Source organism: Toxotes jaculatrix, chromosome 13, assembly GCF_017976425.1.
Source record: "Toxotes jaculatrix isolate fToxJac2 chromosome 13, fToxJac2.pri, whole genome shotgun sequence".
Lineage (NCBI taxonomy): Eukaryota > Metazoa > Chordata > Actinopteri > Toxotidae > Toxotes > Toxotes jaculatrix.
In genome coordinates this window covers 19,031,853-19,049,590 of record NC_054406.1, presented here as the reverse complement: position 1 = coordinate 19,049,590, position 17,738 = coordinate 19,031,853, and the positions used below count along the sequence as shown (strand labels likewise).

Genomic DNA, 17,738 nt, shown 5'->3' with positions numbered 1-17,738 from the left:
GCACAGACTGGAAGGTTTTCTGTCTGAGCCACAAGGGAGCAGCAGTGTTTTCCTTAAAGTGTAAAAGGCTGTGAGTGCTTTTTAAGGTTGAGTGTTACCTTGTATAGTTAATGTGCAAAGAGTTCTCACACCAATCCTACAAATCTGCTGAAACGCTGCAGAAGATGATCCTCAGGTGGAAGAAATGAGTTTATCTCATAGCTTTAAATGAACAAGTCGAGACCTGGGAAGTCAGTGAGGTTTTTATTTTATAAAAATGTGTAAAAAGTAGAAGCTTAGTAGTAGTACTTTAATAGCTTTTAATATGTTAAGATAGTAGTTATATATTTAGAATAGTAACACAACAGTATTTATATTAGTAGTAAAAACAATTTATAAGAAAAGAGCAACTACAGCTACAGCTGCATCTTCAGGTTATGACCAATAATACATTGTATAGTCACTGAAGAAGATGTGCATTCACCTCTGTCTGCACCCGTCAAACATCTACTCTTAACCAACTTACAGATTTCCATTTCAGCCCTGATTCAGTTGTTGAATGCTTTTAATGTGAAGCAGCAGCAGGAAAGCATGATGACACAGTGAGGTTCAGTATCAGCTGATGTAGCCTCAGGCTGCGAGCCTCGAGTGGAGGTGAGGAGCTTGCATCCTTCTAAGTCAACATGCTCAGATATTTGTTCATGTTTTTAATTTTCAGACATGTGGTCTGAGTGTGTAGTGGAAGTAAAATGGAAGGATCATTATCTTTCATCAGAACTTCACTGTTAGCACTTTGACAAATGGACCAAAGTTTCCATATTTACATCCTTCACATCACTGACAGGCTACACAGAAAAACCATGTCCTCACTGTAAACATCATTCCAACATATTACTATTCATACTGAGTAGTTCACTCTTTTCAAAGTGACTGACACGCTCCGACCCTGAGGGTAATCACCGTACGACTACCACTGATTGAAGGACATGGTTTCTCACTCAGACCACACTGGATATCATGCACCTCTGCTAAATGTTACTTCACTGAGGACCAGTTTGCTTACAAGTCTTTTCTGCTCGTGTGACTGTCCACAGCTAACTGGACTGCCCTGTCAGGATGGTGAGAGGCTGTCACCATCACTGTGGTGACCGGAGGAAACATACATTAGCTTATGTTGGCTAGCAAGTCCTCCTAATGTGTGAAATTGCTCATCTAGTTCAAAAACACTCTCGGGACATCTCTCTCATCAGGACAGCGGCGTTTTTTGCGAAGGCTGATCTGCTGATTGCAGAGAGCAGGTCGCCGTGTTTGTGTTTTGATTGTTAGGCCATGTGTTACAGTTCTGTGTCATGGATGTCGAGTAGTTGTTCACATGTTGGCAAAGAGCAGTTATTCTGGGACTGGAGAGGAAGCAGTATTCAGTATTTAAGGGCAACAGATAGATGTTTTGTCTAATCTCGAATCATCTTGAGATTTTCTTCTTCGTGGGTGCTCTTGGATTTAAAAGCTTGTGCCTTTTTTAATGTTTTATCCAGTTTGCTACAAATAGTAGGTTTGTTTGTCACTTTCATTTTTTTGCCTAAAGCTTCAGGCTCTGTTTGGATTCGGGTTTGATCATTTCAGTATATAAGGAAAATTCTCTCTCTCTCTCTCTCTGACAGTGCCAGTCACTTCTGTCGGGTCAGGTCTTTAATGACATGGGTACAGGCTGGGTTCTGGTCTCAGTTTTTAGCCCCGTGCAGAGTTCTACTGTTTGTTCATTTGGATTGTCAAAACCCAGGTATGGTCCTTTAGGACTCATAGACTGGGATCACTGTAGTGGCCTGACTTCCCAAAGTTCCTTTAACAGCCTCAGCTAGGGAGGTGAAGCCAGAGGCCTGATGGGATTGCTGGTGGGTGGGGCAGCTGTATGACTGTGCAGGGGCTGAGGGCACAGAGAAGGCAGAGTCTGCTCAGCTGACAGCAATGTCTCACCAAGGTACCAGAATTTCTTCATTAACGAAGACACACAGACATCAGAGGGACGGGGTTGGGGTTTGGGGGCGGACGAGGGGGCGGTCTGCAAACACACCTCCCCGCCACCGCACTGACTCCCTGTTCCAGACTTGACGGCTTGTTTTTTGGCAGTGGCCCCTCATCCCCTCATAAATCACCTGCAAGGCCCAGCACAATGTGACTCACCGTCATAATTGTGGTGTTTGCGGAGGCCGCCTCGTCCCTGTCTCTTCGTCCATAGGGCTGCTCAGTGGCTTATTCCTGGAAGTGGAGGAGGGATACGTGAGAGGACACCAGGACAAAGTTGGGACGGGAGGCTGGCTGATTCTTCATCTGTCAGATTTAGATTTTCATGCCGCCTCATTGGATGAAAACACTGAGTCTGAGTCAGTCTGACTTCGATCGCTGACTCCATCCCATGTCTCTCTGCCAGCGACTGATATATTTTAAGTGGATGTCATTAACAAACTCTGTTTCTGTCATTAAGACAGATTTAAAACCTCAGATCAAACTAAAACTAATAACGACAAGCACAGTTAGAGAGCGCCGACCCAACCCAACATGTGCATCTGTTGTTTAGACTGCTCCATCCATCCTCCACACCTGGGTGCTGGGCACACTCTGTAAAGCGTATTTGGAACACACACTTCCAGGGGTGGAGATGAGGCCAGTGTGCAAAGTCAGACTCCCAATTGTCAATCAGTGAAGGCCAACACAGGCTGCAGGCTGGGGTGTGCAGAGCAGATCAGCCATTTTGAAGGACAAAGGCTTCAGTCAGCTCTCAGGGTCCTCAGATCAACACACACACACACATACCATAACTGAGAGGGCAGAGATGGCCCTGAGCCCAGCAGGACCTGTTTACCGCTCCAGACTGAGCAAAGACCATCAGCAAACATCCTCCCCAGCAGGTCTGGACAACTGCTCATAAAGAGCCCATCACACGCACACACACACACACACAGCAAAGATGAAACACAAGGACTCAGTGACTTTTATTTTTTTGGCTTTTGTTGTTTGCTGAACAAAGTGAAGTCATCAAAAATCAAACTCTGATCCTGTGAGTAATAACTAATGAAGAGCACCCCGGGGTGATACCATAGAGATGGTGATGGCCCAGTATAATTCACAAGCACAGGCTAATATAAAAATAATGTCACTGTTGATTGGTCCAGTGAATCTTAGAATATCTTAACATAGCAAAAAGCAGTGGTGGAGGAAAGTAAGTTGACTGACCTATCAACTGTACTAAATTGTTAATATTCTATTTTCTATTTCACGTTGTGATATGGTACTTTCTACTTATAGTTGACTTACTTCTACTCTAGTTGACAGCTATAAAAAATTAACCGACTATGATTTTACATATAAAACATATGCATCATACTTGAACAGTATGATACATACAGATTAAATCACTCCAGTAGTGAAAATTAGCTGAATTAACTAAATTACTCTATTATATAGAGTATTATTCTCTTTATTCATTGTACTTTTTGACACTTTAGTACATTTTTCTCTTCTGTACATTGTAAAATTGTGAATGTAGTACTTGCTTTTACTTATACTGCAGTTATTTACTCATATATACAGCCTGTTTATATTATACTTGCATTGCATCTTTACTTGCAGTAGCTGATTTTTTAATACATTTTAAGTTTGTGACAATTTTTTGTTGTCACAATTTTTTTGTGACAACAAAAATTTGTCTGTCGGCTGTTTGGTGCCGACAGACAAATTTTGTGACACAGTGAAACAAAACAGAAAAGAATTGAGCCGCTAAACCAAAACACTGAGCTAATCGATGAAACTGCAAACTCTCCACAGATTTGTAACCATTTTATTTTTTCTATTTTTATTTCTATCTTGTTTGACAGATTAATTCCTCTATTTGGAGAAGCACTAAAATGAAGGCTTTGGGAGATGTCAGCGTTTCATGTGAGGGACCTTTGCTCCGTTTGGCCCCGCCAGCTGCAGGTCACATTGCTGCTTCATTACTATTTGCCTGTGGCCCCGTGACCCTCCAGCCTTCATTTGCACCTCGGTGAGGACCACTCCATCACTTTCCAGGGGCCGAACCTCTGTGGGCCTGACACACACACATCACACCACTGACATCACGAACACACGGCCAAGCCACTGGCCTCAGGTATGAGCTGAGGATAAAGCTGAATCAACTAAAATGCATTTCTGTTTTTTTTTTTGTTTTTTTTTTAGTTGAGCTTGATGTCACTTTTATTTAATATGTGCACATGGACTTTTACATTAGCACCGTTTGTTTATGTGCATCTCAACAAACTAAAATCAGTCACTTTTTCTGAATAATTTTAAAACTTTTTAAATATGATTTTGTTCAATCCTTTATTCGTCCAATGAATCCACATCTTTTTGTCTCTATTGATAATGAAACATATTATAATACATTCTTATCATGAACATTAGCATTATAATGAGTTTATTAAGACAACAAGGCATAGAAAGATTGGTTTAACAAGCAAATAAAAAAGTTGGTTAATTGCACTGAGTTTGGTTTGAGTCCACTATGTTCCTGTTAATAATGCAAAGCTAACTTTGGAAAAATACCAGTAATAACATGTATATTTTTATTTATTTAATCATTTATTTGTATTTATTTAATCTCAGGTGTTAGCGTTTTGGGTCCGTCTTCGGTACCTTTGACTCTCCTCACATGCAGATCTGAATGTGTTAGCCGTATGTCGCACCACAACGCAGATTGTAACGAACGGGTGCCAGTGATGGAAAAATACCCCGATAGGTTTCTGAAACTGGACACTTCTCCATCACCTTGTCATTTCAATTACACATCAAAGAAGCCACATTCACTTAGAGTCGCTGTGCGGAGGCCGTTATTTAAAGCAGCTCATATCATGGGGCCAGAAATGTTACGATTGAAGTTTGATGCACGAGGGCAAAGTGAGAGTTACACCTCGAGACTAACCCACGGGTATCAAAATGAGACACAGGACATTTTTAGGCGCCCATTGCTCGACCCTTTCATGTTTGTCTCATTAATTAAACCACTTGGCCTTTGTTTGACCTTCAATCTTTAGAGATGATAGGAACTTATTATGTACATGGTGTGTTCTTTTCATCTCTCTGTACCAAAATCATACTTATTATAGTGCTTAGAGCTGAGAAACTTCAAATCATTACACAAGGTACCAAGTGTCCACAAAACAGACCAAATGAAACCCAGTTTGAGAAAACAAACATATTTAATTTATTATTACATGACATAAATAAAACTCACAGTGAGTTCAAATACAAATACATAGTTTATGTACATGTGTTTGTGCAGGTGAAGTGGGGGGGGGGGGTGTCCCCACAGAATCCTGCCAGGATACAGAAGGCACTTGCGACTCTCAGTCCAATCCTTGAACATTTGTATTGCAACCAGAAAAAAGGCACATTTATATGGAAAACACTGGACGTTAATTTATTCTATATACACTCATATACACATTTATGTTAGCAGGACCATTTTTAAAAAAAATTGTTTTATGTTGATAAAAACAAAAGTGTCAGTGATTGTGCGATTCAGGGTGGTTGTTTGGAGCCATAAGAGGGGAAAAAAGTGTAATAAACATGTTATAACTATGTAAAAGGCATGTTGTGAATCACTAAGAGCAAAGAGAGTTCTGACCATGTAGCTACTCTAAGGCCTATTATTCTACTGTGATATTGTCCAATATGGAAGGACATGATTGTCTTTCAAGTTCTGTCTCTGCACATCAACATCAGTCACGTGTGACTCCAGCCTAACTTTTGCACCTTCTTTAAGTTATATGCTCCTTAATGAATAATCTATGCTTTTTCACAAACAGGAGCCAAAATGGATCCTTTCCAGGTCTCGTGACACTCCCGCGTCTTCCTCAGGACCTTTCTTCATGTCTTCAGTCCTGTTCCTAAAGCCTCCAGCCTTCGGAGATGACAGCCTAGCACACAGAGTTGAATTTTTCAGCTGCTCAGTAACTCTGAGCCACAGGCGCCCAGGATGCAGTCAGCCTGGCGATGGAGCTCTCGAACTGGGCCTCCCCGACACCGACCTCGCTCAAACTGGGGTCATACATGGAGGAAGGCGAGGAGACGGGCAGCGAGGAGGTCAGGCCCGTGTAGGAGGAGCCCCTCAGGAACTGGGAGGTCAGACCTCCAGGTATGGAGCCCGAGGCCGAGCCTGAAGGGGTGAGGGTGGTGCCAGCTACTGACCATAGACTGGGATACTGACTGTGGATGAGAGAGGACAAGAGTGTTGGTGAATCTGAGATGGTTCTGGTGGCATCATGGGGTCATAACATGAACCCTGTGATGTTCATGTTAGTTAGCTTTAACTAATAAACACCAACTACCTGTTACGTGGAAATTGTTATAAGTTCTAGCTTCAGTGAAACCAAGAGCAAGAATCTGTGTAGCCATTCTACACCTGTGGTTCAGGGTCTCACCTGGAGTTAGATGTGGAGTTGGTGGTGTGGGACAGGGTGCCCATGCCTGTGGAGTTGGGGATCTGAAGAGCGGACCAGCTGTCATGAGTAGGCAGAGTCCCTGAAGTGTTGTCCATGTAGTTGTCTGAAAATGAGGTACAGAGCGTATTTACTCGCTAATGCTCCTTTTAATTTGGCATCTTAAGAGGAAACGTTTGATATGAGTGGGGTCTTACTTGTGCTGGATGTGCGGTGGGGGTAGTGGCTGGGGTACGGGGCGGTTCTGTGGCTCCTCAGGCTGGAATAGCGCTCGCAGTAGGAGCCAGAGGAGTGACCTGCTGTGCTACTGAACTGAGGAGGGCTGCTGCTGGGGCAGATAGGACTCTGGCCTGGGAGGAACCAACCTCCAACTGTGGAAGTGAATAGACACGGTTAAGTCCCAGATGCTCTTTATCAGCGACTGCGGCTTTTCAAATTTGAACTTGAATGCTCTCCTTGAACATTTTTGAAATGGAGAAATGAAAGAAACTCACGCTGAGAGTAGCCAGACTGCTGACTGTCCGCACTGTGATCAGGGACTTCTTTATGGTCGCTCCTGCAAACCAGAACAATTATATTAGATGATATAATGTTAAAGCCAACTAATCTGAGACTAGTTTGGTAATCTGAGCTTTGATTTGAAGTTTAAGCTTGTACCTTTCTTTAGCGTCCAGGAAGGCTTTAGCGAAGGGATTGTGCTTTATCTTCAGAGCAGTGATCTGTGGGCAGAGCGTGACAGCTGTTAGCACTTCATTCAATATTTAAGGCAAATCGGCGTTTTTAAGATTTTTTTATGACGGGGATACACACAACTGACCTCTTCGTTCTGGTACGCAGTGACAGCGATGAACTGTGTTTCAGGGAAAGACTGGCTGCTGATCATCTTCTGGATCCCTCCGACCTTCACGATGTGTATCCTTGGCTCATATTTGTGCAGAGAATTCAGCATGATCTGTAGAATAAAAATACAAATTAATTTAACTATTTGTCACCACTATTTCAATCAGCAAATTTAGTCACGTTTTTATATGATCAAGTGAAAATATGGCAGCAAAATGACAGAAATCCAGTGAATGAATTTTACAGCTCCTAAAAATAAGAGAAAGGAGTGGTATATTTTATGATTAAAAATATAGTAACTTGTTAAAATGAATCTTTAAAGCTCCTTTAGAGCAACAGTAGCATTTCATTCATGCATTTCTTTGATTGACTTTGCAAACCTAACTCCTCACCTGTCCGCCTCCGTTCAGTTTATTGGAGAGTTTGACTTTGCTGAAGGAAACAGGCGCTTTCATCCAGTGCGCTCCGAAGTTGGGGGAGTCCGGGTGGATGTAGACGCAGCTGGGGCTCTGGGGTTCCGGTTTGCCACCGGGGACCCACTCCCCGTTCACGTATTTCCACCGGTTGTTGTCCGCGGCTACGAAATCCAGCAGCACCGAGTACATGGCGTTTGGGTCCAGGCCGGTGACGCTGGCTCTGAGCACCGGAAACATCCTCCTGGAAAGAATAAGAATGAAATTTATGAGAATTTGTCTAAGGAGTCATTTTTACCAAAATCGTTTTTAAACATGTAACTTTAACTGAAGTTCAGTCACAGAAAGTTCTGCTGATATTTCCTCTGAGCCTCCCGAGGCCTCTCTTAGGCCTCAGGAAGCAAAATCTTTGACAGAGCGCGTACGTGTGTGTGTGAGAGCCTCACATAAAAAAATAAAATAAAATGCTTGACAACTTTGATCAAGCACATTTTTAGTTCTCACAATTTAAAAAACCCTGCGTAAAATCCACCCTCCCTGTGCGCACCGCGGCCTCGCCACAGGTCGCTTTATTGAACCTACCTTCCAGTTTTGGTGACAATCATCTCGTTGGTCAACTCTTTGAACTTGTTCCATAAGTCTGCGTCCTCCAGCGTCAGTTTAATGTCCCTCTCGGACGCATCTCCTTTCTCGCTGCCCTTCTGGAACTCGCTCTCCACGGCGCTGAGGAGATGCTCCAGGCGCTGGTCGGGGTTGGAGGAAGACATATTTCCAAGAAGAGTAGTTAGACCTAAATCCAAGACGCTTGGTGCAGGATCTCACTGGTTCAAAAACAGACGCTGAGGGAGATCAGGTCCGAGCAACACTGGTTTCTAAGCCTCGAGGCCTCATCATTTAAGGGCCCCCGGGGACCTCATGGGGATGTGGGGCGTGGTTTGCGCGCACACACCTCGCCTCTCTGACGGGGTTCAACGTCTTCAAACACCGCCCACACACAGCAGACTGAGCAGAGAGATTCCGCTTCACTTTTGCAGATTTTAAAAATTTTCAAACCAGCTTTTATCATTTTAGTTGAAATTTGTTTTCCTCAACCAAACTCTATTAAAAAACAAAATCCCCTTTTTTCACAGCTTTTTTTAGGTGTTCAAAGAATGTCTTTTCTGTTGATAAAGCTGCCAGTATGAACTTTGGGATTTATCATTTAATACCTGAAAATCTGTTACAGTCTGTAACATCTGATGCTCCACACATTCAAAGCTGTGTGTTCAAACAAAAGAAGGGAAGCGAGGGGACAGAGCTGTGCCTTTGAACTCAGTTGTATATTTGCAAATAGTGCTAATCTTTTGTTGTCTCTAATCCACATGGGAGAGGCCTTGTGTTTACTGAGTATGGGCCATTAGGGCAGACTCTGTGTTCCTGTTGTGCCAAAGTGTGGACAGCCCACAAGTGATGCCCAGATTTGCATAATGGGCCTGCATGTCTCCCTCTGAGGCTCTAATATTAAATGTTTCAGCCTGCTGGAGGCTGAGAGGTTAATTCTACTGTTTTAATAAAACTAAACTCGTATCATTCACCAGCAAAAGGAAAAGTGTGATATACTGTACTGACAGTATATAATATAAATATAAAAACACTGAATCCGCGACTTTTTTCTGCTCATTAGTACGTTTCTTTGCTCTCTTTGCAGTGAGATGAAAGAGGAAATGTTTCCAATGTTTCTGAGTTACTTTGAGTGTATCCATTTACACTGATCTATACTTTTTCTCTGTTTAACTGAGAGTTTGATATGTGATAATAATAATTACAAAACTTTTCAATTAAATACAAAATTAACCAACATATTGTGCTTCACAAATAATGAAAAATACACATGAACTGACAGATGCAAAAAGCAGGAACATCATTAAAACTAAAGCTAAATTTAGAACTAGTTCCTTTGAAGATTAAGATTTTTTTTTTTAACTAAATCTATGATGAGTTTGTCTTTATGCTTTGATTCTTCTACATTTCAGAGGGAAACATTTTACCTTTTATCCACAGCATCATCATCCTGGTTCTTTTCAGATTAAGATTTTATACAGACGACCAACTTTAACTCTTATAAATATTAAAAATAATTAATCTCACTGAAACTACATTAAGTAGATGAAATCAGCTCTACTGTGACTGCATCATCATAATAATCTGATGACATAATATATGAAAAGGTAATAAAGCAATGACAGAGAACAGTCTGATGCCTGATCTGCACTTTCAGTTTCAATGTTTTAAGTAACTTTGTATTTGTGACAGTCATGTTGTGAGTATTTCCGTTTCAGATGGGAATCACTGTTTCTTACTACACAATACATTTATTCGAAACCTATAATTATCAATTGTGTTCAGATTAAGATTTTATGAACCAAACTTATGATTATTTTTGAAAATATGATGCACTGTTGCAGACTGAAGGGGCCAACAGTATATAAATTTCAGTTTACCGTACATGATTTCATTTGATAGTGACGAGATATTACTGAGCCGTCACCTGAGTTTTGAGTGGCTCCACTGATCCTATGAAAGGGTTTTGTGTTTCAGATCTGAGCCTTGTTGTGTTGTTTTTTTTTTTTCCCGTCACCCCTGATTTCACTGTCTGTGATGTACTTGGAATTGAGTGAGGGCTTTGGAGCGCGACTCCACTTTACTACACCACTTCCTCCACTTCTACAGAGGCCATAAATGTAAAGGGGCTCTCTCACACCTTTCCATCCCGTATCATTCAGCAGCCTCTTCCTTTTCCCCCTGTGTGTGTGTGTGTGTGTGTTTTTTTATTTTGGAGGTTGAGAGAAAGAGACAGAGAGTGTTAAAAAACAGCTGCATACTGGACATTACCCCCACAGACCAGATCTGTAGGCTCTGCTAACCCCCGACAGACAAAGTCACACTCACAGGAAGTTGCCTCATAATTCCAAATTAAGACTGAATTCAGTGATCGTGCCTGTTTGGTAAGTCAGGGCTGAGTTGTCTGTAGCTGCTGCAGCAACAACACAGTCTCCTGGCTGTGTGCTGTGGTTGTCAGGTGTTGCCCCGCGAGAATTATTAAAGCACAAAACAACACAATACACCTTCACAGTTTGACTGACAGGTGAAATCCAAACTGAGGTGAAGGAGGAGCCTCCTCATCCCACACGATGAGCGAACGTCTGTTCTGAGATATAAGGTTTGCGTGGAAAGCCACCTAAGGCTTCCCACAGCGTTTCTCTGCATACACACACACACACACACACACACACACACGCACGCACTGCTGCTGCTGCTCGGTGAGCTGAGGGTTAACTGATGCAGGCCCTGCTCTGGCATGGACACACACACACACCTAGGTGAGAAATATTGCAGAGGTCTGGTGCTTCACAAAGGGACAGTTATAACGATGCATATTTTCCAGAGGACTTCGCTGGCCTAAATAAGTAAACACAGCGAGGTGGATGAGTCAGCCCTGGGAAGGAAAAAACACACACACACATGTACGAACACACTCACAAAGTAAAATTATTCATAAATTATGACAGAAGTTAGTTAATGGATAAAACAACACAGTAACTCAAGCTCCAATTTTACTGATATAGACAAAAAATTAGAAAGTCTCAGAGATATAAACATACAACAGCATAAAGTGTTTTTTTGTTGTTTGTTTAATCCTGAAGTTGTGACGTGTGTATTTATATGCTTCATGTTGTGTAACTCAATAGCTCTTTAACTCACTGTTATTGCCGTCAGAGCCACAGCCAAGGTCATAGCTCAACTGATATTTTTCTTCAAAATGTTTTAAAAAAATGTTTAATTATTTGTGCGACTGTTAAATTATATTTTGTGTGAAATCTCCCATAAATGCTGTTGGAGAAATGTTGAACGTTTCCTTTATTATTTCCCTGAAATGTCTTATTTATTCATGTGTGATCTTTATTAGATCACAGACAGCAAAAACTGTGGCACTAACAGAATTTCTCTTCATTTTCCCAGCATTTTCAAGCTCGTTGCTTTGGATGTGTCAACGTTCGGTGTTCGGTGATGTGTCAACGTTCGGTGAGCTAAAAGGTTGTGTAACAGCAGCACAAAGGGAGAAATAACAGTCACAGTGAAGTCTGCTTCATAGACCAAAGTCTTAGTCTTGCTATGAGTAAAAGTAGTAATACTACAGTGTAAAAATACACAAGTGTTGTAATAAAAGTAATTATTATACAGTCTGGCATTTGTCAACATATTGTTATTATACGTACTTTTATGTTTATTTATTTATTTATTGATTATTGTTACTGATGCTTTCATGCATAAGAAGTATTTATTGCAAATAATTCTCTCAGGCAGGTTAATCTATAACAAAGCTCTTAAGTTATCATACTTTTTTTCTGTAAAATATAAATCTGTACTAAAGTCCTACAGCTGTCAGATGAATGTAGTGTAGTAAAATGTACAGCATCTCCCTCTGAACTGTAGTGAAGGAAGTATAAAGTTACATGGACTGGAAATACTCAAGTAAAGCACATGTGTAGTGTACTGATCACAGACAGTGTTATGTTCTGACTCAGACACATTTGTTATAAAGAGAAATTTACATTCAGTTCTCATATTGTATTTTAATGTCACTCTGTTATTCTAACTGCAGCACTGTGTGCATGGAAAGAGCAACAAGCGAAACAACCACCGGCCACCACTTCCTCTCATCCCACAGAAAGCCTACCAGCAAAGGCTGAAGAACCCCCAACATACACACAGACACACACACAACACACTGGGCCCCAGCCCTCCCTGATGTGGATTGAGCCCTCAGCTTCGTCTGTCACTTTTGCGTTTCCACTTCAAGTTCAGGAAATCTAAACTTTCCTCTTCTAATCACCCGTCCCTTTGAAAGGGATAAAAAGAATTAGTGCCGACAGTAATTGCCCCCCCTCACCCCCCCGACAGCCCCTCATCTAGGTGCCCTACAGTAGACCTTGGGACCTTTGGCATGCTAATGATAGGAGGCTCAGCTTTGACACTACAGAGACTTAGCTCAGCCAGATCTGGCCAAGTAGAGCTGCTGAGGACATCACAGGGAGGAAGGTTTGCAAGGTCGGCACGAAGATTTCATAAAATGAGCCGTAAACAGCTCCTGTGTGGGAGACGGTTCAGCTGTACATCTGAAATAAGACATTGCTAATATGAATTAATAAAGGCTGGAACATGACAGGACTGTAAAACCAACATTAAAACATTTAGAAATGATGAAATTAACGAGAGCACTTTGAAAATATCCTCATTAAAACTCTTTACACAAGGAGTAAAAACCCTCAGACTTACATTTAAATTTCTGTCCTCAGGCACAGCATTTCATGGTGTTTACCACAGCCTCGGTGTCTTAGTTCTTTTTTCTTTTTTCAAACATAGACATTTGATTTAGTTTGGATTAGATCAGATTAGAACTGACTAGATAAAAGTTGTAATGATTCCCCACGAAGGAGAAACGCTGTATCTCACAGTGGTAGAGAGAAAGAGGACAGATATATTATTGTATTTAATAATTTAATATAAATTTTATTTGTAATACAAGTTCCATTTAATAGAAATACATAAGTATTAGAAAAAATACTCAAAGAGTCTAAAGTAAAAGCCTATTTTGATGTGTTATTTATAGGCAGATGTAGTTGGTTCTTTTTAGCTGTCATTGGAGCTTAAACACCGTTTTTCTTAAAACAAGTGAAAGAAATCTGTAACAGCATGAAAAAGATTTCAACCTGTTGTATATTCAAATGAACCCGTTGAAAAAATTGACTCAAAATAAAAGGTTTAAAGCAGGTCACTGCACCCAAAAGTGGGAAAAATGAAATTCGATTTTTAGAAAATCGTTTGGAATATTTGGGTGGAATATTCTCACTGCACTGGTGGATTTTTTTTTTCTTTTATTGAGTAAATAAGGGGTTGGGATTTAATTTGTAGACTAAAATGCAGGAATCAAAGCTCATAATTTAAAAGGTGATCATGTGTTTTGTAACTAAAGTGTTCATTCATGCAGAGGAGTAAAAAGCACAACATTTCACTCTGAAATGTGGTGGAGTAAAAGTAAAAAGCAACACACACACACACACACACAGCCAGAGCCAGTGCTGTCAAATTTAATTCTGTTTCAAGCCTCAGTTTTGTGCATAGCATCTTGTTCGTGTCACATATAGTTTGTATCATTTAATTTCTCTTCACTTTTATTCATTCCTTTATTTAATTGACTCCTCATGTACTGGTTTCATCAGTTGTCGATTCAGAGTCTGCTCACTTTCCATGTATGTGGGTTCTCAGGACCTTTCAACATACTCAGACACTCTGAGTATGTTGAAAGGATTTAAATTTACAGGATGACACAGAAACAAAAAAGTTAAATTCATGAAGATAAACATCAACTTGTAGTTATTATGTATATGATGGTAGAGCTGGACAGCTACTGTTTATCTAACCTGCCAGATTCTTAAAATCTGCTGTATATACAGAGTAAACTGGTAAACACAGTGCTGAAGTGTGTAAAGAATGCTTGAATAAATACTGTGTGGATAAGAAGTTACTCTATTTACAGAGGTGGGTCAGGTCCCTGTTTCATGCTGCGTTGAATCTGTGATTGCTGATTTGCTAATTCATGATTTTAGTTTAAGATGTTGTCTGTCTTGTCTGAAGTGTGTGTGCTGTTTCTAATACAAAGACACGTGATCTCTTTGGGAAACTAGTTGTTTGGTTTTGTTGTTTGGTTGTTGGTTGTAGTTGTGAAAGTGTATATATATATATATACATCTTATGTGCTCTAATTTTGCAATGAAAGCAATAGACATTAGACAATAGACAAGAGGACATTTTTATTTTGTCATATTATTATATTAGTATTTGTCTTGTCTTTGATAATTTATCTTTATCTCTCGCCTTCACCTTTACAGCAGCTTGAGGGACAGTGTCAGTTATATACTAAATCATACATGTTGTCTTTACTTCACTGTCTTGCGTGTTCCAGCTCTGTAGGACATGTGCTCTGTTTGTCCTGACTGGTTTCATTTATGGACATGTCTCAGCATCATCAATACTGTACTGTACAAGACATACAATAACAGCAACAACAAAATAATCACATTCATTGATGGACCTCTGCCTCAGCAGATAGTGAAGTTATATTTCACACACATTTTCTTTGCTGCAGGTTTGTTTTTGCCTGTTTCCCCCTTTTTTTTCTGCTCTGATTGGTGTTGCCTGATGTAAATATGAGCAGCTGAGGTCAGCAGACACCAGTGTGTGAGAAAACACAGTTAAATCTCCTCGCTGCTGCCTCCAGCTGTGTGCACATGCACCCACACACACACACACACACATATGAGCAGCAGACCCTGTGGAGTGAGATCACACTTCAGCCTATCTCCCTCTGACGTGAAGAGGGGTCGACTTCGGCTGTGCTGGGAAGCCGTGAAAGACATTAGCAAATATTAGCTGATATTAATCATGACTTTGGGGTGGATCATCATAACCGGGCCCCGCTGTCTGCTTGGGAAGACTTTTTATAACCTCAGGACAGTCTCTCTCTCTCTCTCTCTCTCTCTCTGCTCTAACCTGGGTGGGTGAGTTTTTTTTTTTTTTTTCTTAGTGGGAGGGTTGAATGGGCAGGAGGGGGGGAGATCAAAAGGAGTGAGACCAGTTTCCACTGACAAACAGTAAGTGTTAAAGACAGAGGATTAATGATAGGTGCAGCCAGGAACATTATTTACCCAGAGTCAGAGGACGTGTGACTTCAGAGCTCATCACCCTCTTCCTCTGCCGGCACTTCCTCTCTCTATAAATGCACAATTAAAATGAGATGTTCACACAACACGGTGTCACCCTCTGATTCATCACCCAATGAGCTATCAGCATCTTACTCGCTTATCAGCTTATCAAGCAATAATATGGAAGACTAATAATAGTATCTTATGTACAGTGTGTGGACAACATGGGGAACCATTAACATTTGAAGAAAGAAGAAATAACAGAGAGAGAGAGAGAGAGAGAGAGAGAGAGTATAAAAGAATAACATGTCTGTTATTATGTCCAGTATGTCTGTTATTATTCTATGTCTTACTTTTTGACACTAAAATTTAAGAAGAGACCTGGACTTTTATGACCGTTAAACCTTTTTCTTTTGGGTGTGTCCTTTTGGGCTTGAACAGGGGGTGATCCGTTAAGGTTTTAAGCTGGTTACAGCTCCTGGACATACAGTTTGCATCAGCTTCATTTTTAGGCATCACAGACTAAAAAAGGTTACCACTCATCTAAACACACTCACATACACATATGAACGAATGAATAATGCATAAAATCAATTTCCATTTTTTTTATTGTTGTCAAAAAGACCCTGACACATTATTTAAACCATCATTTGACTGAAAAGTCCCTTTAAAAGCCTCATAACATCAGTTACTGATCACAATCTGTATCGCACCTCTGTGATCCTGATGTTTTGTAACACTGTATTGTGCACACTGGAACAAAACCTCGTATACAGATACCTCAAAAGTGAAGCAGATGAAACTAAAACTGTCCGCACTGTGAGACACCTGTCCACACCTCACGTATACAATGCTGCTGTTAGCTGCTTCTCTCTTCTGTTTCGCTGCTTCCTTTCATACATGTCAGCCCTGGTTAACAGCAGTTGTCAGGTAACACTCATTTCCTGCTCTACTGGAAGGAAGTCTCGTTGCCTGAGAGCCCTGGCAGGCAGCTATGCCTCTATGGGTGTCCAGGGGCCCCAGAGAGGCAGCCAGCGTCTGCCTGCAGAGTCCGGAGGCCTTGCAGGACTGTAGGAAGAGGGGGTGGGAGGGGGGGCCCCCGCTGCACCGTAAACTGGAGGGGGGTAAACAAAGGGGGCCGGGCTGCTTTTACTGCCTTCCCACGCCAGGCAGCAGCAGCAGCTGACTGAAAAGTGTTACCTGGAATATGCCGAGTTGCCCCCTCCACCAGCAGACAGCCAATCTGAATGCAGGCGCAGTGACCCAGGTGTACAAACAGCAAACAGTGGGGCCACATCAAAGGCTCTCATTAAAAGACAATAGATGCAACCCTCCTCCTCATCTCCTCCCCAGTCCCTGACAAGGTTTTGGTCACAGCCATCCCAGCTTCACTGCATCCCCCCCGAGACAAGTAGCCTGCCCCCTTCAGTCCAGTCTGGTGGTGAGAAGGGAGGATTCCTCCTCATCCAGGCTTTAGAAGCTATTTTCTCTAGCCTGTCACTGCAAATGTAAGGCAGGCACCTGCTTTGCAATATATATACATATATTGGTAATATATTAAGAACACTGTCAAGTTCAACCCATCAACATTTATGCCACATATAAACCCAGTTATCATGGGACCAGGTGATGTCCTCACTCCCTCTTACAATTTTGAACTTGGCAGTGATTCCGCCGCTGTGCAACTTAAAGGATAAATCTGGTGACGTTCCAAACCAACAATGAACTGAATCCCTCCACACTGTTGCACCAGGTGACACGTTCCTCCATTACCAGTTTATTTTGAGTCAATCCCAGATATACAGTCCTTGAGCCGGAAAAAACTCCCAAGAGCGTCAAATATGTATCTGTCCACCGCTGAAAATAATCCTAAACAAATGCACTATTTCCTCTTGTTTGGGTAACATTTGGTAGAAAGTACAGTGCCCAGCAGTTCTGGGACGTTTCTTCCAGCATTTTTCTTTATAAGGATGTAGCAGCGGTACAGGCGATACAAACCACTCATGCTTCAAATGAAAACTTACTGTATGATTTTGCAACCCATGCTGATTTGTAAGAGCTCAGTCTGTGAGTACAGATACCTGACAGATGTACAGTTGATGGTAATGATACACAAAGTTAAAACCGTTAGAACAAAGATGTTGTTGTAATTAGAATTTCTCCCTGAGCAGTGACTGTATTTTATAAGGAAAACAGCTTCAAAGCTGAACATTAACTGATTTTATCTGACTCATGCTTTTTCTCCTCGTATCAATTACATCACTGGGTGTTTTCATCTCAGATGTAAAAAC

The 17,738-nt window shown here is 41.3% G+C and overlaps 1 protein-coding gene across 1 annotated transcript; it reads right to left on the bottom strand.

Annotated features, from left to right (window-relative positions):
* Window positions 1-5,960: 5,960 nt before the first annotated feature.
* On the bottom strand, window positions 5,961-8,472 carry tbxta (T-box transcription factor Ta). The gene is made up of 8 exons (XM_041053574.1): window positions 8,288-8,472; window positions 7,685-7,949; window positions 7,270-7,404; window positions 7,110-7,171; window positions 6,947-7,008; window positions 6,650-6,823; window positions 6,435-6,558; window positions 5,961-6,219 (listed from the first exon to the last, which is right to left on the bottom strand). Exons 1-8 carry the CDS (start codon window positions 8,470-8,472, stop codon window positions 5,961-5,963), a joined length of 1,266 nt encoding a protein of 421 aa, XP_040909508.1.
* Window positions 8,473-17,738: the final 9,266 nt, after the last annotated feature.